General features: G+C 39.6%; 1 protein-coding gene across 1 annotated transcript in view; it reads left to right on the plus strand.

Annotated features, from left to right (window-relative positions):
• The first annotated feature begins 1,306 nt into the window (after nt 1-1,306).
• cacng3.L (calcium channel, voltage-dependent, gamma subunit 3 L homeolog) overlaps nt 1,307-21,122 on the plus strand; it is a 69,497-nt gene continuing 49,681 nt past the window's right edge. The window contains exon 1 of the mRNA XM_041576651.1: nt 1,307-2,766. Within this exon, the coding sequence (XP_041432585.1) occupies nt 2,556-2,766 (211 nt within the window). The 5' untranslated portion in view covers nt 1,307-2,555. The remainder of the gene's footprint in view (nt 2,767-21,122) is intronic.

A 21,122-nucleotide genomic window follows, 5' to 3' on the forward strand; every position in this document is an offset into this window, starting at 1 on the left:
TCCTGCTATAGTTCCAGGGGTATCCAAGGCCCAAATAAGCACTCACCCCAAATCTCTCCCGAACTGGCCTTCAGGCTGGGCCCACTTAGCTCATAACAATCTTACAGATATATAAAAACATTGGGGTAATAGTCACCCAGCTATAGTTCCAGGGGTACCCAGGGTATAAATAAGCACTCACCCCAAATCTCCCCCTAACTGACCTTCTGACTTGGCCACCTTAGCTCATAACAAGGTTACAGATATATAGAAACATTGGGGTAACAGTCACCCTGCTATAGTTCCAGGGGTACCCACGACACAAATATGCACTCACCCCAAATTTCACTCTAATTGGCCTTCAGACTGGGCCCCCTTAGCTCATGACAAGGTTACATATATATAGAAACATTGGGGTAACAGTCACCCTGCTATAGTTCCAGGGGTACCCAGGGCACAAATAAGCACTCACCTCAAATCTCACCCTAACTGACCTTCTGACTTGATTTCAGAATATTTGAAATAACTGTGGCTGCTAGGATTCATAGTGCAAAAGCAGACACAGACAAGCCACAGGTTGAAGTATTTCTGCTTTTAGTGTTGTTCCTTTTCTCTTCTTATATACCCCCACACCTTGTGTCACAAATACAATTCTCCTTTTAGATTGTAAACTCTAATGAGCAAGGTCCACTTTGCCTCTTGTATCCGTATATTCCTTTTTGTTGTACAGCACTGCAGAATCGTACACATGCCATAATAGAAATAACTTCACTCCTGATCTCAGAATGCACTGGAAATAAATCATAATTACCTATTCTGCAGAATTAAGGGCAACAAATCCTCCTGCCCTCGAGAACTTACAATCTTAAGGAATGTAAACGCAGCATTTCAGAGAGGCATAGGCACGCTTACTGTACAAGGATACCATTCTGCCAGAATTTTCTCATTTTACTAATTTATGGCTGATCTCATTATTAATTTAATTGGACTGGCATACATTAGCATAACTTATGTTCAGATCACTTTCACTTACCCCAAATCCCCTAGAATGCCGCTTCTGTTATTTAATCTCAGGATTCTTAGTCATACATGGAGAAAAAAAAATAATAATTTCCAGCTGTCATGCTTTTAGTACAATAAATGATGCAGTGCCCTGGGGGGGTATAAACTGAGCTCGTTTAGGAATAGGAGGCAGTGATTTCTGTATGTGTGTGTTTGTTGCTCAGATGATTAGCTCCCCCAGTCTCACTGAGCTCGTTGCCCCTTTAAAGGAAATCTGCCTTCTCCAGAGCCTAATTCTCTCTGCATCAGTAGTTTCAGCCTGTGCATAATGAAATCCTGAGTGGCAGAAGACTGGAGCTTATATGAGGCGCTGGAATAACCTCACTGTCACAGAAAGGGGTCAGTGATTGAAAGGGGGAAGAAGGGAAGGGATAACAAGGGGAAGGGGCAAATGAGCAGCAATGGAAAGGTAGAGGTGCAAGAGAGGAAGAGGCTGGTGGAAAGGGAACATCAGGGGATAGAGAGGGGATTATTCTGTGCAGGGTCTGGAGGGAATTTATAAGGAGGGAGAAAGACGTGAATGAGAGAGGAGCCAAAATGAAGCAGACAGATGCATGTAGGATGTTTGTGGAGAGGAGGGGGATGTGGAAATAATGTAAGAAAGGTCTCAGCTTGGTGTATGGGGGTCGCAGTCATTACTGGGAAGAGCCAGGAGTATTGGGGATGAGCCACAGGAGGTAGAAACTTTCTTACGGAGATTAAAGGACTTGGAGAAGCTGATTGTGGAGCAGGAGACACGTCTGTTTGTATAACAGCCCCATGGAAAGGATAAAGGTGTCGTTGAACTACACGGCGCCTTGATTCCAGAAGAAACAGCGGGGCTTGAGATTGGGCTCAATTCCAGCCGACAGATAGAAAAGCAGCGATCGCTGGCGATCTGATGGGACTTGTAACCCCGCAATTAGCTTGAGAATCTCCCGTCTGGTGGGTACAGATGATCAGCACTGGGGTGTCGCTAATAAATCCACGTGTACCCTTGTGATAAAGCTGGGAGATCGGCCGATGCTGTGACATGGATGAGAGCTCGCACGATCGCTGTACAGTGTGTGGGACAGACAGGCGGATCTATAGCTGAGCAGTGACGGGAGCTGTTCTTTCAGCACCACTGAGTGCAACTTTGAGAAGGCTCGGCGGAGACTATGAGCTGTTCCTTCAGCACCACAGCCGTGGAGAAGCCAAACGTTCTAGATCAGGACCAAGACTTTACATTCCAGCGCTCCAGCTGCCCGGGGTTTAACTGATTAAAACATCGGATATGTCTGGGCTGCCCTGGGAGCTTTAGGTTGGACACTATTAACCCAAGGTCACATCCCAAAGGGGCCTTATCGCTTCCAAATATAATTACTCACAATTTGCCCCCAAGTGCCCGTGTTATAGTCTTTGTCTCTTGATTCCTTTACATCACAGACTATAAGGGACTCTTTAACCCCCCGCAGAAGCCTCATCTCCCACAGGGGCAACACAACCCACCAAATGTTCCTCTGTAGCTCTAGGCTCCACTACAATGCTCCAGTATGAGGATGTGTGAGAGAGGAGTTCAGATGTTAATCACCACTGTGGGGGCCTTTGCAGCTTTCAGTCTGATGACCATTGCAGTGGGCACCGACTATTGGCTTTATTCCAGGGGGGTCTGCAAGGCTAAGTCCACCAATGACAATGAGACCAGCAAGAAGAATGAAGAAGTCATGACCCACTCAGGTCTATGGAGAACCTGTTGCCTTGAAGGTACAGTCTGAGTGTTCCATGAAAAATGGAAATATATATATATATGGGGAATTAGAGTTTAGTGTTTGGGGGGCTACTAAGTGAGACGTAGATTCATGTTGAACTAAATACTGAAGTTATGTTATTATACACTTCTGTTATAGTCATTATAATAAACTGAAGTCCAAAGATTGATTTATTTAAGCATATAAAGTCACATAGAACAGGCCTTGAATGTACAGTTTGAGTATACCGTGAATAATGTATATATATATATATATATATATAATACACAAAAGCCATGAATATCTTGTAAATTATATCCTTATAAACGGTGAGTTCTGATGTCATCAGTTATAAACGGTGAGTTCTGATGTCATTTCTGTCACATGACTCACTGAAATTTGTGTATTATAATAAATAAAGTACCCCCAGTTGCAAAATATGAGGATATTAGAAGTTACCTCGGAGTTCCATGACCTGTATAAAAACACTCGGCCTTCGGCCTCGTGTTTTTATATGGTCATGAAACTCCTCGGTGACTTATAATATCCTTATATTTTACAAGAGGGGGTACTTTATTCACTATCTATCTATCTATCTATCTATATTATTCACGGTACACTCAAACTGTACCTTCAAGGCCTGTATATATATATATATATATATATATATATATATATATATATATATATATATATATATATATATATATATATATATATATATATACATACAGCACTCAACCCATTACCAATATATTTAAGACAGAGACATTTTGTGCATACTGCTACTGAAAAATGCCTTACCCTTTAAACAAAACAGGGATTGTTTGTCCATATATTGCAATATATTTAAGCTGGCCAACTACGTCAAAGTCATCCCATATCTGCCCAGTCCTACGCTCAATTTTATCTGATTCATTAAGAATTCTATTACTTCATTTTACAAAGGGACTAAGTTTTACCTGCAACTTACTAGCTGCTTTCAAAGTAAAACTCCCAAACTCCAAAGCTTGATTTATTTAAGCATATAAAGTCACATAGAACAGACCATGAAGGTACAGTCTGAAGTGGGTTATTTACTAAACTCCGAATGCAAAAATCTTTTTTTAAAATTCTGATTTTATAAAAAAAAAAAAATCACAAATCTTTCAGAATTTATTGAACCCAGAGGATGAAAAAGTCCGAATCCAAAAATCCAGCATCTTAGACCGGTTGAGGTTGCATATAAGTCAATGTGAGAAGTCCCAATGATTTTTTGGATGTGCGCTGGGTTTTGTGCAATACGTTGACGTTTTCTGAGTTTTCGGGCAAAAAATCATAAGAAATCAGAGTTTTCGGGAAAAAAAACGGAAAATCAGATTTTTTCCCGCAAAGCAAATTTTAGGAAAAATTTAATAATTAATAAACGTAAAATACCTGAGCGTAAAGGTGAGACGTAGATTCATGTAGGGTTACACACTGAAATTACATCATTATATACTTCTGTTATAGTCATTAAAATGAATTGAAGTCCAAAGCATAAAAAAGTCACATAGAACAGTGAAATGAAAGTGCTTTGCTGGAGGTAAGTGAGTCATTATATTAGGTATATGTCAGATTCCTGGCTGGACCTTATGTATAGCAAATGGGGGGGATTTAACAACCTGTACTGAAGCAAAAGGCAAACAGCCCCACCCAACACTATATGCAGAGCAGTATCTCATTGGAGGCACCACCTGCATCTTCATTTAACCCTGAGACTGCTGCGTCAACCACCGCCGAGCCATTGTAGCAGTAGAAATGGCTCCAATTTGAGAATGAAATTGGCAAAGGGCACCCTAATTAAGTTCCATTTCATCTCTGACTTTAAAACTCCTTTAAAGAATTAATTAACCCTTTGTTTTTGCTTGTGTATGACAAAACAGACGTCTGACACTGGTCCATCAACCTTAGAGAAACTACTGAGGCTCTGAATTCCTCTGCACTGTGTTAACTCAATTGCCCTATAGTCTGTGCAATAGCAACCTCTGTGTATGATTTAGTCTGGGCCCAGTAATTGCAATGTAATCTACAATGTCTAATTAAAGGCCATATTATCTGTTCCTTTATATCAAGCATTTTCCCTCCTCCTAATTTAAAGTGAGATTAATCTTATTAAGCCTTTTTGGTCTCCGCTACTCCATATCCATTGCTGTTAGGTCTCCGCTATCCTTTCTGGGTCTATAAACTCTGAACCTCAGCATAGTGAATGTAATAGCCTATGAGTCATAATACTGTTATATTCCTGTAGTTACATGAGGTAACTGAATTGCTTCAATATTTGTAAGAAAATTAAAGGGAAAGTTTGCCTTTGCATCAGCTTGTAGTATGTAATAGATTGACCTACTTAAAACAAACATGTATTATTATTATTATAATTATTATTATTATCAAGTATTTTTAGAGCAGTGCTGTAAAATGAATGTGCTTATACAAAGAAATCACATGAATTACATACATATAACGTACAGCGTTACATACACACAAAAACAGTACCTGTACAAAAGGTGAGGAAGGCCCTGTGCAAAAGAGCTTACAATCTAAAGGGGAACTTGCAATCTAAAGAGGAGCTTTACTATGGTTCCTGAAATATTAGCCTCCCTATTCAGCCTGCAACTGAAAATACTGCTAGGTTGTTTGGAGGGGGTCACTGACCCCGGCAACTAAACACAACACAGATTAACTGCTAGGCTTTCGTTTTACCACTGTATTTGTTTTCCTTTTTGGACCCTGCACTGTATATCTTTTGTTTTGATTTAAAAAACTGCAGCCTGGTTGCTAGGTTAGTTATCCTCTAAAAACCAGGTTATAGTTTTAAATTCCAAGCTGCAGAACAGAAAACATGAAGAATTTTTTTTTTAAAAAGGTGTTGTCTCTTTAACAGTCAAGCAAATGACAATAATAATAATAATAATAATAATAATAATAACAATAATAATAATAATAATAAAAATAATAATAATAATAATCAAGGTCATTATTATAAATATTGCAAGAAATTGCACATAACCGTTTTATATTAAGAATATCTTTATTTGATGTGCTCTTGTTTTATGTAATCAACACAGAATGTATTGCTATAACAAAGTGGTTGAATGATAACCCTTAGCCCTGCCTTGCAGCCGGGTGTATAGAGACTCTGATGAGTAGAACACAGAGAATACACCCAGTTTCTAACAATAATCCTAGTGTAATACAGATGGATAGTACCTTGTTCACTAGTTACATTTATACACATGGCATTATGACATACTACTTCAATGGTTTTTAGTAGATTATGTGAATCTGCTTTTCCTTCGCACAGAATAAATGAGTATAACAGATATTTATGATAACATTTGGGTTACAATTTTTAAGGAAGATTAGGGGTTAGATCCATCGTAGAAGGTTCTGTTTGAAGCCGATATGCCACCTACTTGACCTTTATATGTGAATGATAATATATGGAGTATATATATATAATATACAGTGAGCAATAAACAGGCCAATCTTACCCGATCATCCCTTTAATGGCCAGTGAATATGAATTGCTGGGTGCAGAATTATGGTATGACCCAAGACAGTGGTTTTAGGATTTTCTTGGATCAAGTCCCCTTTTAGGGTTCAACATTTAAGATATATATATATGAAAGCATTGCTGTATCTGTCTTCCAGCCATTCTGGGGACAGTCCCAAATCACTGAAGGATTTCAGGGCATTTTCCCTAAATGGGTTTCAGATTGGGCCCCTAACATAAGGTTCTCACTTTAGGGACCCCTGGTATAAGGTATATTAAATAACTGTTTAAATGAGAAGGAAAGTCTAAATCACTAATTCAAGCAGAAGAAGTGGATCGCTTTAAGGAGCTCACACATAAAGTATCCCAGGCCAGTTCTCAGGGGGACAGGTAAGTGTTTAAAATCACTGGGGGATTACCTAACACCTGTCACCCTCCCAGTGATTAAGACTTTCCTTCGCCTTTAAAAGGACATATTGTGATATAGACAGCAATATTCTGAAACAATTTGCAATTGGTCTTCATTCTTTATTTGATGTGGTTATTTAGCCTATTGTCCAGCAGCTCTCCAGATTGGAATTTCAGCAAGTTGCAAAATGGAACAAAAAGGCTAAATCATTAAAGAATAACCACATCCAATGAAAAATGACCAATTGCATGTTGTTTCAGAATATTCGTTTTAAACAATCAAATGTATTAGATTGGGGTTGATCTGTCCAGACTTGTCAACTGGTGCATTAGTAGTATATAATGAAACAAGGTGTAGAGCGGTAGGGGGTAGAGAATATCACAGATGAATCTCTTCTTCCCGATTTGGAAAGTTTCCCATATAATTTTTCATAATGTTGGCAAAGCTTTGGCAGAGCCAGAACTGGGCGTAGTTCCTGGGGCACAACTGTAGGGGGAGCAGTTGGGAGCAAATAAACAGAGAGATGCAAGGGGCAGTGAGCAGCAGCTGCACAGACCAAGCAAGTGGAAACAGGCTAAGAAATGTCTATAGTTTTTGTTAATTTTAAAACTTATCAAGAAATTGAAATCACTTTCACTTTCTAACCTCCTGTCTCAATTCCTGGTTCTGCCAATGCATTCTTTGCAGGAGGAGTAAGTAGTAAAACAAATCTACAGATACATCATCTGTATAATGAGCTGCACCTCCTCTCAAATCAAGGGTTGCAATTCAGGGAAGGAGGGTTGTTTATACAGAGCCCATTATCATATGTTAACAAATTACCGTGTTTAAAATGAGGGGTGTGTGATTTCAGGGGAAAAACAAAAAAAAAACCCATTAGTATTTTAATTGTATATTTGGATTGTATGACCTGAAAGCAAAGGCAGAATTCATTTTCAACACAAGCCCTACTTATTATGATCTTATTGTATATAGGTGTATCCCGCCATTGATGGGGTGGTTCACCTTTAACTTTTAGTATGTTATACAATATCTAATTGACCTAATCAGGAGTGTGTTTGTATGTAAAGCCTGAATTAAAGCCATGCGCTAAAGAAATAAAAATAGCTGGCACTGGTGAGGGTGTAGAATCACTCTGGGTAGAGATTTTGACTGGGCAAAAGGTAACAAAAAGAATTCTCATTGGTGTATGCTATAAACCACCTCGTATAAGTGTCGAGTATGAAGCCCAGCTACTCTTACAGATACAAGCGGCTTCACAGCTGGGTCAAGTTGTTGCTATGGGTGACTTCAATTATCCAGACATTGACTGGGGTAATGGGGTTGCTAAGACAGAAAAAGCTAGTAGGTTTGTAAATATGCTGAATGACAACTTTTTATTCCAGCTCGTTCAAGAACCTATTAGGAATAACTCTCTTTTGGACCTTGTAATAACTAACAATACTGAACTCATCTCTAACATTTGTATGGGTGAGCATTTAGGGAATAGTGATCATAACATGGTCTCCTTTGAGATTCTGTTGCAGAAGCAATTCTATAAGGGAGTAACTAAAACACTAAATTTCAGACGTGCAAACTTTGACAGTATAAGGGCATCTCTGCAACATATTAAGTGGGAAATGCTTTTCTCAGGGTTAAACACAGAACAAAAATCCGAAGTCTTTAAAATGCTGCTTAATAAATATACTTGTCAGTATATTCCACTTGTAAGCAAGGAACGTCGTTGCAAAGCAAAACCTTTTTGGTTCAATAGAAGCATTGGTGTTGAGGTGGGTAAGAAAAGATGTGCTTTTAAGGCTTTCAAGTTAGCTGGTACAGCCGAAACATTTATAAGGTACAAGGAGGCCAATAAATCATGCAAAGAAGCTATAAGGCAAGCTAAAATTGCTATAGAAAAGGATATTGCAGCAAGCAGTAAAAAAAATCCAAAATTATTTTTTAAATATGTTAATAGTAAAAAAATGAAGCAGGAAGGGGTGGGACCCTTACTATCAGAGGGGGGTCAGCTGGTTGATGAAAACAAAATAAAAGCGCAGATTCTGAACTCGTATTTTTCATCTGTCTACACAAATGAGGAACCAGTAAGTGAAGGTTTCCTTCTTAACAGTCCCAATTCTAGTAATACAACTAATGATGCATGGTTCACACATGAAGAAATTCAAAAGAGACATGTTAAGATTAACAAAGGTCCAGGGCCAGATGGTATTCATCCCAGGGTAATTAGCGAGCTTAGCTCTGTGATTGCCAAACCTCTTTACTTAATTTTTCAGGATTCATTGAGATCTGGCATAGTGCCGAGAGACTGGCGAATTGCTAATGTGGTGCCTCTATTCAAAAAAGGATCCCGTTCTCAGCCTCAAAACTATAGGCCAGTTAGTCTGACGTCAGTGGTAGGAAAGCTTTTCGAAGGGATAATAAAGGATAAGATACTGGACTTCATAGCAAATCATAATACTATGAGTTTGTGCCAGCATGGTTTTATGCGTAATAGATCTTGCCAGACTAACTTAATTTCTTTTTACGAGAATGTAAGTAGAGACCTCGATTCTGGGATGGTAGTGGATGTGATTTACTTAGACATTGCTAAAGCATTTGATACAGTGCCACACAAAAGGTTACTGGTTAAATTAAGGAATGTTGGCCTGGAACATAGTATTTGTACCTGGATAGAGAACTGGCTAAAAGATAGACTACAAAGAGTGGTGGTAAATGGAACATTTTCTAATTGGACCAGTGTTGTTAGTGGAGTACCGCAGGGCTCTGTACTAGGTCCCTTGCTTTTCAACTTGTTTATTAATGACCTGGAGGTGGGCATTGAAAGTACTGTTTCTATTTTTGCAGATGATACTAAATTGTGCAGAACTATAGGTTCCATGCAGGATGCTGCCACTTTGCAAAGTGATCTGTCTAAACTGGAAAACTGGGCAGCAAACTGGAAAATGAGGTTCAATGTTGATAAATGCAGGTTATGCACTTTGGCAAAAATAATATAAATGCAAGTTATACACTAAATGTCAGTGTGTTGGGAGTTTCCTTAAATGAGAAGGATCTTGGGGTTTTTGTAGATAACACGTTGTCTAATTCTGGGCAGTGTCATTCTGTGACTACTAAAGCAAATAAAGTTCTGTCTTGTATAAAAAAGGCATTAACTCAAGGGATGAAAACATAATTATGCCTCTTTATAGGTCCCTGGTGAGGCCTCATCTGGAGTATGCAGTGCAGTTTTGGACTCCAGTCCTTAAGAGGGATATAAATGAGCTGGAGAGAGTGCAGAGACTAAGTGCAACTAAACTGGTTAGAGGGACGGAAGAGTTAAATTATGAGGGGAGACTGTCAAGGTTGGGGTTGTTTTCTCTGGAAAAAAGGCTCTTGCGAGGGGACATGATTACACTTTACAAGTACATTAGAGGACATTATAGACAAATAGCAGGGGACCTTTTTACCCATAAAGAGGATCACCATACCAGAGGCCTCCCCTTTAGACTAGAAGAAAAGAACTTTCATTTGAAGCAACGTAGAGGGTTCTTCACAGTCAGGACAGTGAGGTTGTGGAATGCACTGCCGGGTGATGTTGTGATGCTGATTCAGTTATTGACTATAAGAATGGCTTGGATGATTTTTTGGACAGACATAATATCAAAGGCTATTGTGATACTAAACTCTATAGTTAGTATAGATATGGGTATATAGAATTTTAATTAAAAGTAGGGAGGGGTGTGTGTATGGATGCTGGGTTTTCATTTGGAGGGGTTGAACTTGATGGACTTTGTCTTTTTTCAACCCAATTTAACTATGTATCTATGTAACTATGTAACTATGTAAATTAGATATTCTTGTTTACAGTTTTTAAATTATTTGCCTTCTTCTTCTGACTCCTTCCAGCTTTCAAATGGGGGTCACTGATCCCATCTATAAACAAATGCTCTTTAAGGCTACAAATGTATTGTTATTGTTACTTATTATTACTCATCTTTCTATTCAGGCCTCTCCTATTCATAACAAAGATTAAGAGAGATGTAACCGCTCAGACTCACCACCCACCCTCTCCTATTCATATTCTAGTCTCTTATTCGAATCAATGCATGGTTGCTAGGGTCATTTGGACTCTAGCAACCAGATTGCTGAAACTGCAAATTGCAAACTGGAGAGCTGCTGAATAAAAAGCTAAATAACTCAAAAACCACAAATAATTAGTGATGGGCAAATTTCTCCCGTTGCCAATTTCCAGCGAAGAAATGACAAAAACTTTACGAAAGTCAAAAATTTTGATATTGGTGTTAAAGTCAATGGGCGTCCAAAAAGTGTTGGTGAGCGGCGGTTTTGAGCGACTTTTCCGGAGTGCGTCCAAAAAATTTTTTCCGCTAATTTATTCGACAGGCCCGAAACACGGAAATTCTCAGCCAATTTGCGCCTGCTGAATTTATTCACCCATCACTACAAATAATGACAAATTAAAACCTATTGCAAATTGTCTTAGAATATCACTCTCTACTTTATACTTAAAATCCCTTTTAAGGGAGGTTTAGGGAAGAATACTCTCCCCATGTACCACATATTAGTATTAAATTAATGTTTGTCTCCCCCCATCAAATTACCTCTTTGTGGAGGAAAATTGATTTATAAGAGAATCAGGGCGTGTCTATGGTTTGTATTATTTTACCCTAATTCACTTTTTTTGAAAATAATTAACAGGGACCTGCTATCATTGGGCAGCGTAACAAGGGCCTTTTTTTTAATAGGCTCTGGTGGGTGCGGGTTCCCCAGGGGCAGGTTAGGGTTGGTTGAGGTTTATAGTTTATTACAGTCTATGACTATTCTTCCTGCATTTATATAGATGTGCCTAAAGGTGGCCATACACAGATAAAGCTGCCGATATCGGTCGTTTAGACTAATTTGACATTTTATCTGCCCGTGTATGGGCTTCTGATGGGTCTTCCCGATCGATATCTGGCCCGATCAGGAAGGTTTGATTTTTACCCGACCGACCCGCCGGAGCCCCTTGGCGTATCGTAATCCAATCGTTTGACCATACGGCCGAACGTTTGGATTACCCCTGATATAGCCATGCCGTTAGTGGCATATCGGGGAAAGATCCGCTCGTTTGGCGATGTTGCCAAACGCGTGGATCTTTGAGTCTATGGCCAGCTTAAGTGTGATGCGGTGGGGGAGGCGGATTCCGAAACCTTTCATCTCCTATTTAACAAAGCAAAATACATTTTCATAATAAGAGCAGGAACTGCTGACGCCTCTTTCTGAATTCTCACACGTTGCATTTACTTCCATTAACTCACCTGCACGAATTGGCAGAATGAGCCCGTGAATAAAGCAGATGAGAGCAAATAATGGGAATAATGCTCGGGGAGTCTCCGTCCAGGCAGGGAATGGGGGGTTTCATAACATTTGCTTCTCAGTGGCATCATGGGAGCAACATTCTATGAGAGATATCAGTGATATGACCTTTTGGTAATCTTCAAACCCCACGTTGGCTGACTCGACCTCCGACGGAAAAGAACAGCTTTTAATAAAGGGAACGGGAGAGGAGAACCTTTTAATTAATCTAAGGGGTTAGAAATTAGTTTTTAATCAGCTGATATAATAGCCATTACTTCTGACATTTATGTCTTGTGCATTGGGGGGTCACTCTGTGTATGAATGTGAGTTGGTGGGGGTGTTTGCTATTATTTAGGACCCTCTTTCATTCTATCATTTCATTCTATCATGCCTCCGGGAATGACTGTCACCCTGGGGCCCAGGGCGAGAGCTGTAGGGCGAGCCTATATGAAAAAAAAATAATTACATTATCAGAAAAAAATTCCCTCCAGTTGGACTTTAGGCTAAATCTGGTGGTGGAGCTAAGAGGGGGAGTCTTCTTACACAATGGGAAGCATTAGTCACTTTGGTAGCACCAGACTAGAAGTGGTTCACTTTTAAGTTAACCTTTATTATGTTATAGAATGACTAATTCTTACCAACTTTTCAATTGGTCTTCATTGTTTATTTTCTATAGTTTTGTTTAATGATTTGCCCTTGTCTTTAGCTTTTTCCTGCTTTCAAATGCTCTGTAAGGCTACAAATGTATTGTTATTGCTACTTTTTATTACTGATCTTTCTATTCAGGCCTCTCCTCTTCATATACACTTGATATTTTTCTTTTATATAAACCATAGGCTCTAACAGGATCCCTGCTGTATGAGCCGGAACATTACTGCCTGTGCACGGAACATGCGTTACCCAGCGTGACCTCTCTACCTTAATAAAGACAAGAGAGTTAATATAATGCCCTACACGTGAGCCCACTGTAAAATTAATGTTGCATTTGTTATAAAATGTTTGGAGAAAACCGCTTACCCAAAAAAGTAAGTTACGACTTTTGCAGCCAATCCTGCTTAAAAAAAAAGGAAAAGTCGCCAGCGTATTTTGAATATAAATGCATTTTCGGCACACAGGATATGATGTAAGTGACATAAGATTGAGGAAGATGCAGCTTCTTTTAAGCACTTCGCCTGGTCTGAGGTGGCGAAGTCAACTATGGAGAAAGAGGTAACGTTCAGTAAAATCCACACTTTAGTGAATTAGCGGAGCAATGATCGTTCGCCAGAGCGAAAAGTCGCCTGGTGGTAGAGTGCAAATAAACACTAGCAAAGGTCCCGTTCACTAGTGAATTGGCGACTGTACCTGTTAGTGAATTGGCGATGTCCCTGCGGGTGGCAACATTCGGAAAAGTCGCTAGCGTTAGCTGCGGTAACTCTTTAGTAAATCTTCCCCTTAGTCTGTTATAAAATGGACAATCCTTTTCAATTAGTCTTTATTTTTTTATAGTTTTTGAATTATTTACCTTCTTCTTTTTGTGACTCTTTACATCTGCCCCCGGCAGCCCATAAATAATTACCCTGTGAGGCTACAATTTTATTGTTATTTTTTTATTATTCATTTTTCTATTCAGGCCCTCTCCTATTCGCATTCCTGTCTCTCATTCAAACCACTGGTTGCTAGGGTTATTTGGACCCTGGCAACCAGATAGCTGCTAAAATTCCAAACTGGAGAGCTGCTGACCAAAAAACTAAATAATTCAAACTACAAATATTAAAAAAATGAAAAGCAATTGCAAATTGTCTCAGAATATCACTGTCCGCATCATACTAAAAGGTGAAGAACCCCTTTAAGGTTCCCTGGACATGTATAATATAAACCAGTAACTTAAACCATTTGCAGCAACATTTATAATAAAGACGTCCATACAACTTTAAATTTCCTGCTGTACCCAAATTGACCTAAGCCCAAGATCACTAGGGAAGTTTCACTAGGCACAAACGAACGCTAGCGCATCTTCATTATTAAATGCTCGCACAGCCTAAGTAACGCCAGAAAAAAGTCGCCAGCATTCGACTCCTTGCATTTTAGTGAATAGCGTATTCGCAGCGCATTTGTGCCTGTCAAAGTGGTGCAATGGGTGCGAAGCTGTTGCTGATGAAAATTCGCCCGTCAGTGAATCTGCTAAAAGTTAATCTGTAGGTGAACAACCCCTTTAAAGCATTTTCCTTTCACCTTCTCCATCTCCCGAGGAAAGAGAATGTAGGGAAGCCTTGAGTTTTATCCATGATAAGAGAGTGCTTTGCCATGCATGATTTCTGGGCAAGCCGTGCCAGCTTGGGTATTACACAGAACTAATCCGGCAGAAGATTAATTTCCTCTGTAAATTTCTGGAGATTAATTCAAATCTTATTTGAGGTGTCCTCACTCCCTCATCATATCATATTAACATAAATTCCCCCGGCCCGCGCTCTGTCAATGCTGAAGTCTAATAAAAGGTTCCATTGGGTTCGGGTAATGAGTTTTGCCAGACAAATTATCGGCGCCTGGTAATGTATTTGCTTTTAAAAGAGATGCAAGATTAACAGGCGTTGTAGTGCCGTGCAGAGCCAACGTGGATGTGACACGAGTCAGGGCTGAGAAGAATAGAGGGAATGAATTTTTATGGCAATAAGATTAATGCAGGCGAAACTTTGGATTAAGGAAGCGTCTTTGTGTGTTCAGTGCGTTTCAATCCATTTTATGTGACGTAGAAGATGAAATGTACTGCGGGCTTGCTTGTTGTGATTGTGCTCCTTAGCTGGGGAGATAGCACGGTAATTCCCACTGAAAAGCAGGAAGGTGGGTGTCACAGTAGGGGGCCCAGCAAAGCCCCTGACATCCAGGCCTAACACTCATAGACATATAGAAATATTACAGATATTATATGGGTCTGTGTTGGAAATATGAAGGGTTGACAAGAACAATCCTAAATATGGGCCAGCCGGGAGATCCTCCAATACTCAATCCAACCCCAAGAATCTGCACAACATAACTTTGTTCTGTATAAGGATCCCACCAAGTTCCCCCAGATAATCTCCATTCCTGACTGTTAAATAGCAGCAGAGTTGCCCAGGAGTGGCAGAAGAGCCAGGTCCCCCTATAAACATTTTTTTCAAGGGGTCCTGACGCATGAAGTCCCTCCAGCATGGCCACAATTATATATAAGCACTCAATGACACATGCCTAAGGTTTAACAGGGTGGCCCTCAGGTGCCTATATAAAAAATATAATATTTTTAAGAAAGAATAAAGAATCTCCCCTGGAGCATAGCTAAATCTGGTAAGTGGAGCTGGGGGGATGAGGGGTACCCAGGTCTTCAGTGAATGGCTTGAACGGACGTGATGTCACAAAGTTGGCTAGCGGGGTGGCGCCCTTAGGGGTCACCAGCTCTACTCACCTGTTCCCCCTCTCCCACCCACTAGGGTCAACTATCTGCTTGAAAACAAGCAAAATAAAGTGACAAAATGGGTTTAGGAGTGGGATTACCATACAGCAGGCCATCCAACAGTCGTGGGAGTGTTTTACCATTAATCAGCTGAATTAGTTTAACTGGAGATATGGAGCTCTGTATAAACAAACGCCACTCTCCACTCTTTGTTGTGGCTGTTTTGACTAACAATGAGGCAGAATGCTATCATGCAGGAGGATTATCTGTGCACTGGTCACATGTTTATCTACTTCTCAAAAACCAAACATGGAAGGGCTTCAAATTCCCTGTCCGCTCAGTTTAGCTCAAAAAGCTTCTCCTCCTCCCACAGCTGCAAAGTCTTTTGTCTCATTTATTGCAAGAAATAAAACCCATAGATATTTCAAGGCTAAAATTATAGTAAAAAGTATGTTTGGCACAAACCCTGTTAATTGAGCTCAGTGTCTACAAAGGTTTCCAACATCCAGCTCATGATATACAGCATTTACTTCTCATTCAAGTGACTTCTTCACTTAGATGTCTAACCTATATATATATATATATATATATATATATATATATATATATATATATATATATATATATATATATATATAAATATATAAATATATAAATATATATATATATATATATATATATATAAATATATATATATATATATATATAAATTTATATATATATATATATATATATATATTTATATATATATATATATATATATATATATATATATATATATATATATATATATATATATACCGTTTATATACCGTATATATATATATGGAAATGTACAACTCCCAGCACAAAGGCTGCTTATGTCTGACCATGGTATAGTTAATAGGCGTGAGGTTGACATGTAACAAGCCAGCCTTGTGTCTTCACATATACGTTTTCAAGAAACAGAAGTGTGAGGGAAATATATCATCAGCTCGGGCAACTTTTGGTACAAACACATTCTGCTTGGTTGTGATATGGGTGTATAGGTGTCATCAAACAAGGCAGAGCAGACAGGAACCTCTGAATCAGGTGATGGTGGGTGTCACTCTATCAGTTATACAGTGTCCTCAATTAAAGTTGCTCAGGTGCTGAGAATTGTATTGTATTTGGATTGAAGTGCATTTAAGGGCAATGTCATCCCTGATTAAATATAGCAGCTCTCATTGAAGTCAGTGATAAGGATAGGGCAGCATTTGTAACGCTGTGGAGCACCCTCTAAATATTGCTCATTTGTGAGAATTAACCCTGAGTAACGTGTGCCAGTGAGGTGTAAATGCAACATCCCACTAGCTACAGTTATTGGCTGGGACTTTTAGTCTCAATCCTGGAGAACCTTAAGGTTTTCATCTCCGTTCTAGAGTAGTTTTACTTAATAATGGTTAAGGAGAAGGAAAACTCCAAGACAGCTTATTGCCAACAGATTAGCCACAATAGTGCAAGCTAGAACGCTATATTTATTCTGCAGAATGCTTTACCATACCTGAGTAAACAGCTCTAGACATTGTCTCTGTTTGTTTAGGATAGAAGCTGCCATATTAGCTTGGTGTGACATCAGTTCCTACCCGAGTCTCTCCCTACTCACTCATAGCTCTGGGCTCAGATTACAGCAGGGATGGGAGGAGGGAGGGGGAGAGGAGCAAACTGAGCATGCTCAAGCCCTAGCCCTGGAGGTTTAAGCTGAAAACAAGAAGTCTGATACAGAAGCCCATGAGTACACAATAGAAGGAAAGAAATGCTGTGTTTCTTTTGACAGAGGACTCAGAGTAGCATTACTTTTAGGGTTAACTAGTGTATTATATAGACCTTTCTGATAAAGCTTACTTAATTTTAACCTTTAAGGGTTCCGAGAGTTAGGTGAGTGGGGCCACATTACATAAGTATCTCCATACCCCAGGCCAGCTTGTTTGATAGCTGTTACCAAACATGTGAACTCAATTCAATACTAGACTTACTGAAAGACAAAGGGACCTAAGATTCTGTAAAATGTAATCAAGTGATAATAGCATCTCCGAAGCCTAAATGCAAGGGCTTAGCTCTGTGCTTGTGTCAATGCTGATTCTTTTTGTATCCAAATGTTGCACTTCTTCCAGGCAGAGCCCATCTCCACTTGTTTATAAACCATATAGGGGCAATAGACTCTACTATATTCTACTGCTATGTATTCTCTAGAATACATTCATACTCTTTCTATTTAATCCTCTGGGTTTCTTTAGTGTTTTAGTGGCCTTTACCTCCTCTTATCCCACCCTCATTACAATGGGACAATCCTACACCCACCCAACAACTTAGTGATTATTATTCTGCTGGGAAATAGGTTGGGTGGAGATTCATTCTGTTTGTTGGGAAGTTGCATAGGGTTATGAAAAGCAGCAGTTTTAGGACAGTTGATGGGTTTTAGGAAAACAAGGTAATACTGGGCCCTTTGTAGAAACACTATAGGGTCCTTAAACACTTCCAGGCTGTGAAGCTCTGCCCTTTGTGATGAAAATAAGGATTTTATCTGCCTTACAAAGGTCATCTAAATCAAATGCGCGATACTTGGACCCTACTTCACAATGTGGTTTTTGTGTCGGTTTTAATTTGTATTTCTTTTATCTCATGCTAGGTCATTCTTTTGCTTTATAGGTTTAATACAATTCCATTCACCAGTGTCCTGATTTCATGTCTATTTTCCCCATTTTTATTCTTTAAGTTTGCTACTCCATATCCCTCCTGACCGTCTACTCCTCTATTTTCCTTTGCTTTAGCCATTCTTGTTCTCAGTGATTTTTTTTATCATTTCAACCCTTTCCTGCCCTTTCTCTCCTCTCTTTTATGTTGTTTTAATTGGCTTCTTCCTGCTCTATGTCCTTTCCCTCTGCTTTTACCTCTTTTTTTTGTCATCTTGTATCCTAAACTCTTTTTGCCTCTGCTAATTTTTAATTGTTTTACCTCACTTGTTCTTCCACATCTGTGTCTTTTTTTTCCATTTTGTCAAATCTTTCTCATTCCATCTTCTGCCCTGCTCTCTTGTGGGCTGCCTCCTGGTTGTCCTGGACTGTTGTGTTCTATTGTATTTAGAACTTACCCTTTTACTATTACGTTGTGCCTTGTCTTCAAAGGCTCTAAAGCTGGAGAAGGATCTCTATAGCAGAAAAATGTACAGTTTGTATTAGTATTTTAGTATAGGAAGAGGGTTTCATCATCACACAGCAGAAAAAGTTAGGGATCATATACACTGAGGTAGAGTGCCCCCCTTAGTGCCCATACACAGAGCAGTTATGTCCCTGGTCTCTCTGTGATTTGTCTGTACCTCACACAAGATAAAAAATCCAGCATTCCCAACCGGTAAAAAAAACTGCAACTCTCCTACTTGCATGCCTAAATGTGCCTCCCCACCAGTTCCTCGTGTATACAGAGCTGCTGAATGCGGGCAATGCTGTATTCATGGGGGTCTCTGTGGCTCAAAACAGAATTTGTCAAGGAAGGAAGGCAGGGTGCAAATTGCAAAACCAGAAGTACCTTGTACCTGTAATTCGCACCATTTAAAAAAAAAATCCAAGAAAATTAAAAGAATAAGGACTTTGTCACAGACAAAAAAATGTAAAGATCAATAGATTTGCGACATGAATTAATAATTATATCACTGCTCCAAAAAAAATTGAGCAGTATAAAAATGCAAAAAAAACCTTTCATTTGATAAAATAATGTTTCAAATGTTGCCAGAAATTGTGGCTAAAAGAGTCTGCACAGAAATGAATTCCCTCTGGTTTATACCCGTCTCATTTATAAATGTTTTTTCTTGCTGCAGAAGTTTAGTTCCAATGCTGTCAGTTCAGTGAGGCACAGGGCCAGTCTGACAGTGATCTGCGCGTTGCACATCTGCGTGAAGTGTCATTAGTTGTAAAGAAAATATTTGCTAATTATATCCTGGCGGAACAGCTGTTTTCAAAGAAAGTTGGTGCTACTTTTTTAATTAGTTAGAAAATAAAAATATTGGGGGGGGGGGAAATGTCACTTAAATCAGTGCCACGACCTCTGTAGAACTTGCAGGATATCTGAACATTTAAATACTGGCTATTTTATAGCTACTGCTATAGCTTTCTCTTGAACTGGGTTCTTTATGATATCTCTGACCTGACATGTTTTATATTTGTCTGATAATGAGCAGGGCCTGAAGCAGCTTCCAGGAAGTGATAACATTAGGTTCATCAGAACCAGAGCATAGAATAGGATTAAGAATCAATACAGTTTGACAGTTTTTCAACCCACAATGGCCTGGCAATGATATGGTCCTATATTTACATTCCCTTTTGAGAGCTCCTATAGGTGCAATGTGCCCTGTACTTTAACACTTTGCCAAGGACCGTGTTAGATACAGCCAAGGCCTCCATCAGGCTCAGTAAATATTGGCTCTTAAGGGGAGTCCCGGACGCACTGCACTTACTTGTATTAGCAAGGCCCCCCTGTCAATAAACTGGGATTGAACCAATTGGGCACTGCTCCTGCAGCAGATACATTTCATTTACTCCCACCCCGCAACCCCAAGTAGCCCAGCCCACCTCCAACTCCATTAGGCCACAACGCCCCCAAACTGATTGTCCTGGCCCACTCCTGATTGTCTCAATCTGCTTGAGCCTTGATTAGTCCAGCCCACCTCCAACCGTGATTTGCCAACCCCCAACCCTGATTGGCCATACAGCCCACAATCCAAATTGGCCCAGATCTCCCCAACAGAATCGGACAGAGGACAAGAAAGTGTTGGACACACATAAGTGGTGAAATCTGGGAGAAATGAGAAAAGACAAAGGGCTAGTGGAGGAAAGCAGGACAGAAATACACCAGAAAGTAGAAATCAGAGAAAAGCAATTACAGGTATGGGACCTGTTATCCAGAATTCTCGGGTTTCTAGATAACAGATTTTTCCATAATTTGGATCATAATACCTAACATCTACTAGAAAATCATGTAAACATCATGTAAAGGCTTATTTTGCTTCCAATAAGGATTAATTATATACTTAAGTGGGATCAAGTACAATATAATGTTTTATTATTACAGAGGAAACAAAAATAATTCTTAAAAATGTTGATTATTCGGATAGAATTAAGTCTATGAGAGATGGCCTTTCTGTAATTCAGAGCTTTCTGGATAACGGGTTTCCAGATAACGTATCTCATACCTAGGGTTGCCAGGGGGTGGGGCCGTGATGCAACAGGCGGGCTGTGACTCAATGGTGGAGGAGCAGCGATGTCAGGGCCGGGGCTATCACATGGCAGGCAGTTTTGACCCAGGCAGCCCTTCAAAAAACAGGGCTGTCCGGGTCAATACCAGGTAGGTGGCAAACCCTGTACAATCTAAATCCCTGGATTGCTTGTGTAGCAATGCAGCAGTGGTGCAATAGTAAAAGTGTATATTTTTAATTATCTGAAATATTGCTCTTTGTGGAAGGAGGAAGAGCCGATCGGTGAGAGCAGTTCTGGCTTAGTTTTTGTTTTTAACCATTAGGCCAGGGGGGCCCTGAAAATGTTGTTGCATGTCTATATATAACCTGCCTAACTGCCAGTTGATCCAGAGGAAGGCAAAAAAAAAAAAAACATTTGAAGCCTCTCCAATTTACCTTCAAGATGTGAAAGAATTCCTTCCTGACTCCAAGATGTCAATGGGACCAGTCCCTGGATCAGCTTGTAC

This window comes from Xenopus laevis, chromosome 9_10L (assembly GCF_017654675.1).
Source record: "Xenopus laevis strain J_2021 chromosome 9_10L, Xenopus_laevis_v10.1, whole genome shotgun sequence".
Classification (NCBI taxonomy): Eukaryota; Metazoa; Chordata; class Amphibia; order Anura; family Pipidae; genus Xenopus; species Xenopus laevis.